The 13,758-nt window shown below is 35.1% G+C and overlaps 1 protein-coding gene across 7 annotated transcripts in view; it reads right to left on the bottom strand.

The window, feature by feature from the left end:
• cacna1da (calcium channel, voltage-dependent, L type, alpha 1D subunit, a) overlaps positions 1–13,758 on the bottom strand; it is a 253,309-nt gene that overhangs the window by 42,354 nt on the left and 197,197 nt on the right. For all 7 annotated transcript variants that reach the window (XM_062052679.1, XM_062052689.1, XM_062052698.1 and 4 more), the window contains 8 exons: positions 11,931–12,018; positions 11,718–11,825; positions 11,586–11,638; positions 11,357–11,503; positions 10,196–10,397; positions 9,864–10,022; positions 9,067–9,177; positions 6,000–6,083 (listed from right to left, as the gene is read on the bottom strand). In XM_062052679.1, the coding sequence (XP_061908663.1) occupies positions 6,000–6,083; positions 9,067–9,177; positions 9,864–10,022; positions 10,196–10,397; positions 11,357–11,503; positions 11,586–11,638; positions 11,718–11,825; positions 11,931–12,018 (952 nt within the window). The remainder of the gene's footprint in view (positions 1–5,999; positions 6,084–9,066; positions 9,178–9,863; positions 10,023–10,195; positions 10,398–11,356; positions 11,504–11,585; positions 11,639–11,717; positions 11,826–11,930; positions 12,019–13,758) is intronic.

Here is a 13,758-nt window from a genome sequence, read left to right as displayed (position 1 = left end):
AATGATCACTTCTAAGACAGTCTTGTAAAATCACAATATCCCATTTTAACTAGCTAGCCACTAACATTTTTTAACAAATCATGAATTACTTTGCACCATGTTTGTACAAATAATAACTCATGTAAAATACAAAAGTAAACTCTCAAATTTTTAAATCATGTCACACTTTGAACTGGACACCAAATCTGTTATCTGTTTCTTTGTCAGTTAGTGGGAAGCCTGGCATTGCACGCTGTTAACTAGTGTGTTGTACTCTGGTGTGTAACTTGACACTGCAACTCTGAGTGAGTCTTGCAGATGTGCATCAGTGAGGCGTGTTCTGTGTTTGTTCTTGATGAAGTTCATGTCAGAAAAGGCTGATTCACAAAGATAAGATTTTTCCTCATTGTTTGCGGAACCTTCTTAATCTTTTGGACATATTTTCACAGCAATCTGGCCTTAAGCTTAATTATGATGAATGTAAAATGTTAAGGATCGGAGATCTAAAGGGAACGTCCTTTCGAATGGAATGCAAAGTGCCTGTTTTGTGGACAGATGGACCAGTTAACATACTTGGTGTTGTTGTCCCAGAAAATCTGGAAGATCTAGGCTCAGTAAATTATGATAATCGACTAAGAAAGCTGGACAAAATTATGCAATTATGGAAAGGGAAATCCCTAACCTTGTATGGTATAATGTCTATTGCCAACTTGTTAATTATTCCTCAATTTATTTATTTGTTTTTGTCATTACCAGCTCCATCACAAAACTTTTTTAAGATTTATGAGCGGAGGGTCTTCGATTTTGTCTGGAACGGCAAACCAGAAAAGATTAAAAGAAAGGTTTTGTACAAAGAGTATGAATATGAGGGCCGGAAACTTCTCAACCTTGAAGCTATGTGTCTGTCTTTAAAAGCATCAATTGTTCCAAAGATGTATTTAAACATTGAGTGGTACACAAATGTCCTGTTGAACAAAAAACATGTACTGTATCAAAAGAAATTGTATCCTTTTTTACAAGTGATCCCCTCCCAGAGAGTCTGCTGGGAAACATGGCGGGGTTCATAAAGGAAACAATCCACTCATAGTGGTGTTTTCAATTTTATGTGCCAGAAAAAAGAGACGATATTTTGCAGCAGTTAAAATGGATGAACTCTAATATTGTAATAGATGGAAAGCCTTTCTTTTGGAAAAATATGTTTGAAAGAGGAATCATTTTTGTCAATGATATTATCAATGAGAATGGTAAAATTATGAAGTATGATGAATTTAGAGCTATGTATGGTGATGCTTGCTCAAGCTTTTCATTTTATCAACTAACTGGAGTAATTGGGAAAAGATGGAAACAAATAATTAATTATGGAACTACTAAATTATTACTTTGTAAACCTCTAATAAGAAATTCTAGTTGGCAAAAAGGAACTAAAATAAATAGAAAAATATATAATTTTTATTTAATAAAGAAATCTTTGAAGGCTGCCTCATACAACACAAATGGAAAATGGGAGGACTTTTTTGACTTCCCGTTGCCATGGGATGCCATATTCAAACTAATCTATAAAACTACTATCGATGTGCAAAATCGTTATTTTCAAATTAAAATTATTTATAACTTCTTACCCACAGGGAAAATGTTAAAATTATGGAATATGACAGAGTCAGATGATTGCCGATTTTGTTGTCAGGAGCCTGAATCCACCCTGCATTTGTTTTGGTATTGTCATATTGTGTCTTTGTTTTGGGTGGAAGTTGAAAAAATGTGTTTAAGGATTGGTTTGTTTATGAAGCTTAATGTGGTTTCTGTTATTTTAGGAGAGTTCATTGACAATCATGATTTAGTCAATTTAATTATAGTACTCGGTAAAATGTTTATTTTTAAGGCCAAAAACAGATATTCACTTAGTATTACTTTCTTTAAAACATTTATTCAGTATTTTCTAATTTTAGAAAGTTACATGGTTGAAAACGATAATGATGCCAAAAAACATTTAAAAAAAAGATGAGAAGTCCTCAAAGGCTTATTTTGAAAGTATAATTATGTTTATAGATTATATGATATCTGTTGTTGTGTTCCCTAATTTGAGTGACCTGGACATAATCTGGACTGTACATAAATGCTTATTTTGAAAATGTAATTTTGTTTATAAATTATATGCAATCTATTGTGTTCCCTAATTTTTTTTCTGTGTACATGAATGAAGGTGTGTGTTGCTGAGTCCGACTTGGACATTATCTGGACTGGGCCTGGTTTAAAAAAACCTTTAAACAAATCTAATTTCATTGACAACCTGGTCTGTTGAAGATAAGGCCCTTTTTTAAAAAATAAAATAAAATAAGATAAATAAATAAAAAACATTTTCTTGGATAAAAAAGAAAGTAAAACAATATAAAAATAATTACATAAAAAATAGTAATTAATGAAAATGTTAGTGGACCAGCAGCCTATACAATCATGTGTGCTTCAGGGACTGTGTCCCTTGCAGATGGGTTGTCTATGTTGTGGGAACCAGAATATTGGTAGCAGAAAGAAATAACCCCTTTTGTGTGAGTGGGTGTGGATGAGTGTGCATGGGGGAGGTTGTTTGGGTTGATGCACTGATTGAAAGTGTATCTTGTGTTTTTTCTATGTAGATTTAATTTAAAAAAAAAAAATAAATAAATAAAAAATTTAATTTTGTATTTATTTTTTAGAACAGGCCTGCGGGCGACTCATCTGGTCCTTACGGGCGACCTGGTGCCCGCGGGCACCACGTTGGTGACCCCTGTCCTAGACTAAGCCCTGCACTTAACTTAATGAATGTCAGCTTTTAACGCAGACTGAGCTTCACTCAAGCGGACTTAACATTTTGCAAGCAGCTCTTGAGCTCAAGGCCATTCTGTCTGGAGGTCAAATGAGAGGGCGAGCAAGAGAGAGAGCTCGGGAGAAAGAGAGAGAGTGAGGACAAGCAGCACAGCAAGACTCGGTGGAAAAACACAACTGACCGGGGGGACATGGAGCGGGTGGCCAAGGGCCATCTGGGAAATGGCGGGACATGGAAAAGATGTTAGCTAATGATGTCGGCTCACGCATCCAGCATGCATTTGGAGACGTGACAATCAAACAACAAGTCAGGACGAGAATACGTGAAGACAAGTAACTAGGATAAATACTGTGGGCCCACGGAACTAGAACCATTTATGTACAATATTGTGTTAAATGTTGTAAAAACACAACCTTTACAATTTATCTTGGAGAAAGTTTAAGCCAGGGGTGTCAAACTCATTTTAGCTCAGGGGCCGCATGGAGGAAAATCTATTCTCAAGTGGGCCGGAATGGTAAAATCATGGCATGATAACTTAAAAATAAAGACAACTCCAGGTTGTTTTCTTTGTTTTACTTTGGCCAAAAATAGAACAAGCACATTCTGAACATTTACAAATCACAATTAATCCTCTGGACAAAACACTTCAAGTTTGTTGAAAATTCTGAGGAAATTGGTGCAGTTTCAAAAACACATTGAGCTTAGACTTAGTCTCAGTGTATCTACAAAGCCAGTATTAAACTTTAAGTCACAGTCTTTCTGGGATTGAGCAAAAAACACAACATGTAAACTCTTCTAGGTATCAAATACCTCCTTTGTCATGTCCATGTGTCAACACAGTGCTAACTCAACAAACCGTAAGAAACGGAGGTAAAAACTATTCAAATGGGTTAAGTTTTCTCGTTTTTGACAGAGACATTATATGGGGGAATAAAGGTGCCAAATTACAATGTGTTCGAAGCAGAAGACATAAAACGGCAGGTTTTAAGTTTCATTTGGGTCGAGGGAGAGGAGCCGCAGCCACGCTTAACTTTGTACCTCTTGCTAGTCCTAACAGAATTGCTATTGTGACATCCAGTGGACACACTTAGAACAGCAGTTTCTTTCATTCAAAAAAAAAATGCAGCTCATTTTAATACTTGGCAAATTCTTCACACGGGCTGGATAAAACCTGCCATAGGTTTGACACCCCTGGTTTAAGCCTTAGAACAGATGAAGTGCACTGTGATCCTGAAAGGGATTGTGTTTGACTTCCAAGGGTCCATCATGCATGGTTTTAAAATATACTGTAATGTAGATCGGCCATTTGACATGACCGCTTAGTCCACAGGCCACACCCACAATCCAAAATAGCCACATGCAATGCAAACCAGAGAAAAACGTATGGTATAGTAAAAAATTCCCTCACAAGGAACATTGTTCGTTTTCTTGTGAAATTAACACCCACAACAAGGCCTATAACACACAACTGTACATGCATGACAATAAGTTAGCTATCGCTTCATTCAAAACTCATGCAGACACACAGAACATGGCATGAAATATTGTAAGTCTCCAGAAAAACAGCACTGCAGCTCAGACAGGAGCACTCCGAGCAGGCGGGGGTTACACCTTCACCTAAATCGTCTCACGGGGGCCTGAAACCCACACACTTAAAACGCATTTGCTCTTTTTACGCATAATTTATTTTAAGAATATTAGGGCTACACTGAAAAAAAATATATGAGTGTAAAGTTTAATATACTATACTTTTAAGAGGAAATGTGTAATATTACTTTTCTATGTTTTATGAAAATAAAGTCAAAATATTACAAATGAAAACAATCATAATCTTAATTTTAGGAGAAATAAGGTTGTTATATTACAGACGGTTAAAAAAAAAAAAATTGCATGTATAATGTTAATAATATTGGTGAAAAATATAAACATTTTGAGAGCATAAAATTGCAACATTACCTTTTTTTACATAGCAAAAAGTTGTATTATTACAGTGAAAATGGTAATCTATATGAAATAAAGACTAACAATACTGGGGAAAAATTATTTAATTAGAAAAATACATTAAAATAGTCATAGTATTATTTCAGGACAAAAAACGTACTGTAAATTTATAAGAATACTTTTGGAATATTACAGGGGGAATAAAAACTATTTTTTATGAGAAAAAAAACAGTAATAATACAAAGGGAAAATAATTTTACAAAGGGAAATAATATCATGAAATTATCAGAGTCATAAAAGTCCAGTTAAAAAAAATCCTAATCTTATGAGAAATGATATTAATTTTTTTTAAAGGTGACATAATTCCAGAAAAGAAAATCTGAATTTTATGAAAACAGTTGTTATTTTACATTTTTTTAAGACTTAGGTCATAGTATTACATAGGGAAAAATATCTTAGTTTTATGAGAATACAGTTATAACATTACAGGGAAAATGTAATGTTATGTTTAGTTTGTGTGGGAATTTTTATACTTAGTTAAAATAATGACTTCACTCTTAAAACAATAAAACCTTTTCCAAAAAACAAACATTACAATATTAATCTCATAAATGTGCAAGTTTTCTGTTTCAATGTTGCCCTAATACTCAAATGTATTTATTACTTGTACTGTATTTGTGTATGAAGCAAAACATATATTTGAAATGACTCGCTGACCTTTAAAAAAAAAAGGCCCAAGTTAAAAACTAATTTAGCTGTTATTATGACGATAAAGTTGTTGTGAACAACAATAGGGTAAACACAAAAAACAACTGTCATTGTCATACTTGCCTCAACAAGTTTCTATGGAAACAAAATAAACAAGAGTACAAGTAATTAGAGAACCACATTAATCAAGAAAACATTCCCTTTTGACCAAAGAGATGTCATCATCATCGGGCAACACATTCCACTGAAGAAGACATAGAGAAGCAGCGACAAGGCAGTAACAAAGCACAGTAGAATAGAAAAAAATAGAACAACAGCACAAAGTCAAAGTGAAGCTTTAGATGAGATGCCATTCTTTCAAGAGCGTTTCCCATTTTGTGGCGTTCCACATGGTTCAAGCATTAGTCAATCAGAGGACACATAGACAAACCAACATTTACAAATTTAAATCTCCAACTAACATAATTTAAATGTTTTTGGGATGTGGAGCATGAGTATTCAACAACTGTAACTGTAAATGTCTCATAAAGCTTCAGTTTGACTAGGATGTCAAGAGTTAAGTCGTACTTACATTCACTTCAGTGATAGCGATATCAACAACGCTACCGACGACAATTAAGGCATCAAACGTGTTCCAAGCATCAGCGAAATAGTGCTGCAGTCAGTGCACAAAGTGAAGATGCAAAGGGAAGGGAGAAACAATTCCAAACATGACGTGGGAGGATGAGTTGAGGACAAGAAATAGAGAACAAGCATTAGAAGTAATCAGATAACAAGGCAAAGATGGAGCGAGTCGCACTGGCTGAAAAACAGGAAAAGGGCAGAAGAGAGCGACGGCCAGTTGAAAACCGACTTTTACTTACATCGATCTCGCTCAGAACAATGTCTACTATGCTGCCAATCACAACCAGGGCGTCAAACACATTCCAGGCGTCTCCGAAATAGCCCTGAGTGAGGTTGAGTGCACGGTCGTCGTGTTGGATGCAAGACCAGCAGAAACATTAATTCTTTATTTGCGCTCACACATACTATATGGTGAACCGTCATAAATACATCCATAAGGTACAACTTACTGTATGTTAACTCTTAGGAGTCCAGGGTATAAGCAAGCGCTTTTGCGTACTGTTGTGATTACCTTTATATTTCACCCTAAAGATCTGTTTATTTTGCCTCTGTTGGGATTTAACACAAAACTTAAAACTGAAAATGAAATTATAAAATGTATCATTAAAAAAACATGTACAAATTTTACGAAAAACAAAGTACATGTGATGAAATATGTGGTGAATTATAATAATAATAATGTACCAATTACTATGTAAAAAAAAAAAAAAAGGTGTCACAGCCCCCTCATAATTTTTCCACCTCAAGAAAGCTTAAAATAACATAATTCACATCAGTGTGGGCTTACCAATCCTTCTTATGAAACAAAACACCCGTACATGCTTTAAATCAGGGGTGTCAAACGTACGGCCCGCGCACCGGCCCGCGGGATGAGTTTGCTAAGTATAAAAATTAACCTGACATTTTTGAATGAAAGAAACCGCTGTTTTAAATGTGTCCGCTGGATGTCACAATAGCAATTCTTTGTATCTTTGTAGATGATGCTACATATGTACAAAATAAATAAATAGTATATAAATGATAAATAAATAAATAATATCAGTCAAGGAAAATGATCAAACTACATAAATAACAGCCTGTAATTTGATTTTGATAAACATTTTTTATCTTGATAGATTAAAAATGAACACCAATGAGTTGACTGATGAACATTATCATATAATTTATTCAGAAAATATAAATAACGACAAATAAAGGTAGAATACTATTAACCGCAACATGTAAGTGTAAAACCCCCCCAACAACATTATGATTTCTACAATTTCAGAATGTGCTTGTTCTATTTTTAAACAAAGAAAACAATCTGAAGTTGTCTTTATTTTTAAGTTATCGTGCTGTGATTTTACCAGTCTGGCCTACATGGGAGTAGATTTTTGTCCATGTGGCCCCCGTTCTAAAATTAGTTTGACACCCCTGTTTTAAATGATTCATGAAGATCTTCTCTCCATCAATAGAAAATAGTTGTCTTGTTTATTTGTTAGCTTTACTTTCGCTTTCACTGCACCCAAAGTGCATACAACTGATGCGTCATCATACTACGCCACCTATCATGCTGCGCAGGCGTATACCCTGGATACGAGGTTGTGGACTCTTGAGAGTTAATATACCCATAAGTCTAATATTACAGCTCAAAGTAAGTTTTTATAATTTTTCCAAGACATAAAGCACACCACTTTCTACTTGAGCTGAACTGCATTTGACCCAGCTTACGTAGTTGGCTGCACCAAACTACTAATATTAATATTGCATGCATTTGGGAAAATGTCTGCACTGCATCCCACACGCTCTTACTAGCATCCTGTTCTTCTTGGCAACAAAGAGCTGATGGGCAGGCAGTCGAGGGTAAAAAACAAAACATTACACAGACATTTTTATGTAACTACTGTACATCAGTAAATTCAAAACAGGTTTCATAATGGCCACATACAGTACAGAAAACAGGAAGTACACTGGGGCTACTTTATTTTAATATAATTTTTCAAAAAGCAATGCAATGCAAGTGAAAATATGCCATGTAGTTAAATGTATTAAATTAAATTTTGTGTTATATGTTACAGAGCAAATTGTCATTGTTTTGATGCAAACTTTGTTTCATTTTGTGTTTAGAGGGTGCAGCGGGCTATAGTACAGTACTTAAAATTGTTTTACAGTAGAATCCACTTAAGCCGGTCCCGCTTCTTTCGCCAAAACGTCGATTATAAACAACTCAATACTGATATTAGAGCCTTGATTATTGGCTGATACCGATACAGATACAATACAATATTAGCAGGAATCAGACACACTTATATAATTTTGTAGTGTGGAATGTTAGAAAAGGTTGGATCAAGTGAAATTAGTCAAACAGAGAATAATGGGAGGTATGAAAAATGCAAATCTATTATTAACCGCCTGGAATTCATTTATTGTGTCTTTAAGTTGAAGTGGAGAGGCGAATGTTTTTGGCGACACCTAGTGGCCACAACAATTCATTAATTTAAGCTCATGACGCAATAAGCGAAATGATGCGGACACGTTTGTTACTGGATACTTGCTGATACGCTTCTGCCTCGGAGAAATTGTATGTTTAAGTAAAATGCAACTCTAATTATTTGATACATGTTTGTATTGACAAATGTGCTGTTTTAGACTGCAATATTTTTTTATTAAGGACATTTATTACATATGTCTAGCTTGCATGCTATTGTGTGCTTAACTGTTATGTAGTTGCTAGCTCCTAGTAGCCTTTAGCCTACAATATTAACATTTTGTAAATGATTTGACTAAAATAGAAGAAAAAACAACAACCTTGTGTGCTTATTGGAGGACATTTAGATGTCAACTGGCTGTCCAGCTTTGCACAAGTAAACACGCTGCATTACTGCCTGGATCAAACCACTTATACCACAGGTTTTAGATTCAAGCCAATTAATCGATTTAAATTTTGTTATTATCGACAACTGCCAACTGTACGTCCAACAGGTGTTAAAATAAGCAGGTTCCACTGTATTTGTGAGTTAATGTGTCTGACTCACCCTGGGTTTAAAAGCAATGAGCTTGAGAACCATTTCCACAGTGAAAACAGCCGTGAAGACCATGTTGAGGATGTCCATGACGTAGTTAAAGAGTGCCGACTGGCCGTAGTGCTAGTTTCAGCAATAAAAAAAAGAAGAAAAAATATATATGATACTTATTCAACTAGTTATATTTAAATTTTTACATTTTCCACTAAATTAACAGTTGTTATTAGGAGACAAATGCAGCCACAGAAACAGAAGATGCAAAGAAGTGGAACTAACACAGCTCTAACAAGCATATACAGTACATCATTAGTGATGAATGCATAATATGCATTCCAAAGATGTATCTAATCAAGTTAATATGATTTAGCATCTGTGTGTACTCTAGCATATAAGCTAGCGTATACAGTATATTTTTGCATCACAGTCCATCCAAACAGGCTGCTCATCAGCAGTAATTGCACATGGGCGCTCTTCTTCTTCTTCTTCTTTTAGTTTTCTGGCAGCACAAAGGCGTTCACATCGACTTCAGTCTTTTTATGCCGTAAAGCAAGTCAGCGCATTTGTAGTTTTTTGTGTGGCAGGGGTCCTGCCACCCTCCTCAATGTCGTTAACTGCCAGTAAAAGCGATACAGACCCCCTCAAGGCATGACAGAGGTGTCATTCAACTTGTTGTAAGTCGATGTATCATTCCAAAAGTTATGAAAATATTTTATGAAGGTTGAAAAGTTACTTAGTGCTTCTTTAAGTGAGTTGTACACTCAATTTAAAAATAGCTGACAATGTTGAGGTAATACAGTCATTTGTCTTACCTGGACCGCCAGGCAGAGTGTGTTGAGCATGATGAGCACAAACATGATGTACTCAAAGCCGGTAGAGTTGACCACATACCAGAACTTGTACTGGTACGGGTTCTTGGGGATGTACCTCCTCAGAGGACGGGCCTTCAGGGCGTACTCCACACACTGACGCTGCACACCAACACCACATGTTCATTTATTCTAACCCAGCAGTGTCAGTTTATAGAGAGCTCAACTGATATTCTATGCACTATAACATTATTTTTTGGGTTAATTTTGCAATACATACAGGAAAAAACCCAAAAGCAAACACACACTAAATACAGAAGCTGGCCTCCACTGACCTGGTTTTTGTCAAGTTCGCAGTTCTTGTACTCTTTCTCTCCTTGCTCCTGAAATGTGACGATCACAAAACCCACGAATATGTTCATCATGAAGAAGGCAATGATGATGATGTAGATTATGAAGAAGATAGAGATCTCCACACGGTAGTTGTAAATGGGCCCCAGGTTCTCCCTGTTGGAGTCGATGGCCTTGTAAAGTAACCTGGGGACATGATAGGAAGACACCTCATCAATACTTTGATTATTAGCAGTAGTTTGTTTGATTGTACAATTCCTGGGCTATTTATGTAATATAGAACATACATTCTTCAATTGTAATGTTTTTTTTATGATTTCATTATAACATATTGACTTTTTACTGTACGTAATTCCTTACTGTGCAGCGTACATTATATAGAGATATGATTGAAAACTTTTTAAATATGTAATTTATTTGTATTTTATTAATAGGTTCATATATATTTAATATTATTAATATACAGTACAGGCCAAAAGTTTGGACAAACCTACTCCTCATTCAATATGTTTTCTTTATTTTCATGACTATTTACATTGTAGATTGTCACTGAAGGCATCAAAACTATGAATGAACACATGTGGAGTTATGTACTTAACAAAAAAAAGTTGAAATAACTGAAAACATGTTTTATATTCTAGTTTCTTCAAAATAGCCACCCTTTGCTCTGATTACTGATTTGCAAACTCTTGGCATTTTCTCGATGAGCTTCAAGCACACCTGTGAAATTAAAACCATTTCAGGTGATTACCTCTTGAAACTCATCCAGAGAATGCCAAGAGTGTGCAAAGCAGTAACCAGAGCAAAGGGTGGCTATTTTGAAGAAACTTGAATATAAAACATGTTTTCAGTTATTTCAGCTTTTTATGTTAAGTACATAACTCCACATGTGTTCATTCATAGTTTTGATGCCTTCAGTGACAATCTACAATGTAAATAGTCATGAAAATAAAGAAAACACATTAAATGAGAAGGTGGATCCAAACTTTTGGCCTGTACTGTATGTGTGTAACATTTGTAATATTCCATTTATTTTACTGCATGCATTCATTCATTGTGCAGTGGCTTTTTTCCCCACGGTTGATCAAGCATCACTCAAGCATGTCACTCGATATGTGTGTGTATACATTAGGAAAATGTCTTACGCAGGCCAGCCTTCAAATGTGGACACAGTGAAGAGAGCCATCATGGCCATGAGCACGTTGTCAAAGTTGAAGTCGCTGTTGTGCCACACTCGTTTGTGGATGGTGGGCTGGTTCACATCACCGTCCTTATACAGGATGTAGGTGCCTCTGCATAAACAAATAATTAACGTAAAGTTTTTAAATGTGGACGGCAAATGGGCTGTGCTGGTCAAAAACGATGAAAACCAACTTGCACTCCTCTGGGCTCGACTTGGCTTCATCTGTGCAGCGGTAGAACTTTCCCTGGGCAGGAAAATGACACGTTTGCACCGTCAAACCTGTCGTATGCTAACGCTATGTTTATTGAAACATCAGTGCTGACCTTGAAGAGCTGCACCCCAATGCAGGCAAACATGAACTGCAGCAGAGTGGTCACAATCATGATGTTCCCAATGGTTCTGATGGCCACAAACACACACTGCACCACGTGCTGTTGAACGAGTAGATACATGTACACTACATATGAATACACTCCTGCATTCACCATCAACGTCACAGACTGCACTCTTTCATGTGGAGCTACGAGCAGCTGCACCTTTAGGCCTTTGGCTCGGTTAATGGCTCTCAAGGGTCTCAGGACACGAAGGACCCTGAGAATCTTCACCACTGAGATGGCAGACGACCTGTAGGTTGAGCACACACAAGTTTTGTTTATATATTATATCATTACATCGTGTTGGCCAGCTGTCTAGAATGTAAGGCAGATACATAGATTATAAATATATATATGTATATATATAGAGTTAGAGTTTGAGTTTATTTCGAACATGCAAGCATACAACATGATACATCACAATTTCCAGTTTCTCTTTTCAACATGTTCGAAAAGGAGTAGGAAGAAGCAGAGCTGATTTAATCCTACCCCTTTTATTTACATAACAGTTGCTGAAACTTTTTTATTCACTTCCTGTTCTCAATTTATTCACAATAACTCCATAGGTAATCACAATAAAAATAAATAAATAAATAAATAATAGTAAGAATTTAATAATAATAATTGGTGAAGTAAGTCATATTTCATGTGATGAGATAAGTAAGATTACTTTAAGAATGAATGAATGGATGGATGAAATAAATTGAGAATGTTTGTCATGGTTCTTCTTCTTTGTACTTTGTAAACACTTTAAGTTTGAAGAGTTTCTTGAAGGGGATCATATTAGTACATTGTTTGATTGCTTTGCTTAATCCATTCCATAATTTAATTCCACATATTGATATACTGAAGGTCTTAAGTGTTGTACGTGCGTACAAATGTTTTAAATTAAATTTTTCTCTAAGATTATATTTCTCCTCTTTTGTTGAGAAGAATTGTTGTATATTCTTGGGTAGCATGTTATAGTTTGCTTTGTGCATAATTTTAGCTGTTTGCAAATTCACTATGTCGTGGAATTTCAGTATCTTTGATTCAATAAATAAAGGATTTGTATGTTCTCTATATCCAACATTATGTATTATTCTAACTGATCTTTTTTGTAACACCGTTAATGAATGAAGTGTACTTTTGTAATTATTTCCCCATATTTCTACACAGTAGCTCAGATATGGTAACACTAGTGAGCAGTAGAGAATATGAAGTGATTTTTTGTCTAGAACATGTTTTTCTTTATTCATTATTGATGTGTTTCTTGCTACTTTATGTTGTATATTTTTTACGTGAGATTTCCAGTTCAATTTATCATCAATCATTATACCTAGAAATTTGGTTTCATTTACTCTTTCAATTTCTATTCCGTCCATTTGTATTTGTGTTTGACTTTCTCTACTACTGTTACCAAATAGCATTATTTTAGTTTTGCTGAGATTCAACGATAATCTATTTTTGTCAAACCATCTTTTTAATTTGTTAATTTCTTCTGTTATTATTTGTATTATCTCCTGTGTGTTCTCTCCTGAACAAAACGCTGTTGTATCATCCGCAAATAATACTAACTTTAAATCTTTTGTAACTTTACAAATGTCATTTATATAGAGATTGAATAATTTAGGTCCTAATATTGATCCCTGAGGTACACCACAGGATATATTTAGCGTTGTAGACGTGTGTTCGCCTAGCTTCACGTATTGTTTCCTGTTCGTTAGATAACTTCTTATCCAGTTTAAGACTAACCCTCTGATGCCATATCGTTCTAGTTTTTTGATTAAAATATTGTGATTAATTGTGTCAAATGCTTTAGTTAGATCCATAAAAACTGCTGCTGCACATTTTTTACTGTCTATTGCATTGGTAATTTCCTCTGTTATTTCAATTAAAGCCATTGAAGTTCCATATTGGTTCTCTTCGAGTATTCTATTTTTATTTATGAAACTCTCTAATCTGTTATCAAACAGTTTTTCAATGATTTTAGAAAATTGTGGAAGTAAAG

Source organism: Entelurus aequoreus, linkage group LG01 (assembly GCF_033978785.1).
Source record: "Entelurus aequoreus isolate RoL-2023_Sb linkage group LG01, RoL_Eaeq_v1.1, whole genome shotgun sequence".
Classification (NCBI taxonomy): Eukaryota; Metazoa; Chordata; class Actinopteri; order Syngnathiformes; family Syngnathidae; genus Entelurus; species Entelurus aequoreus.
This window is presented reverse-complemented; position numbering and strand designations above follow the sequence as displayed.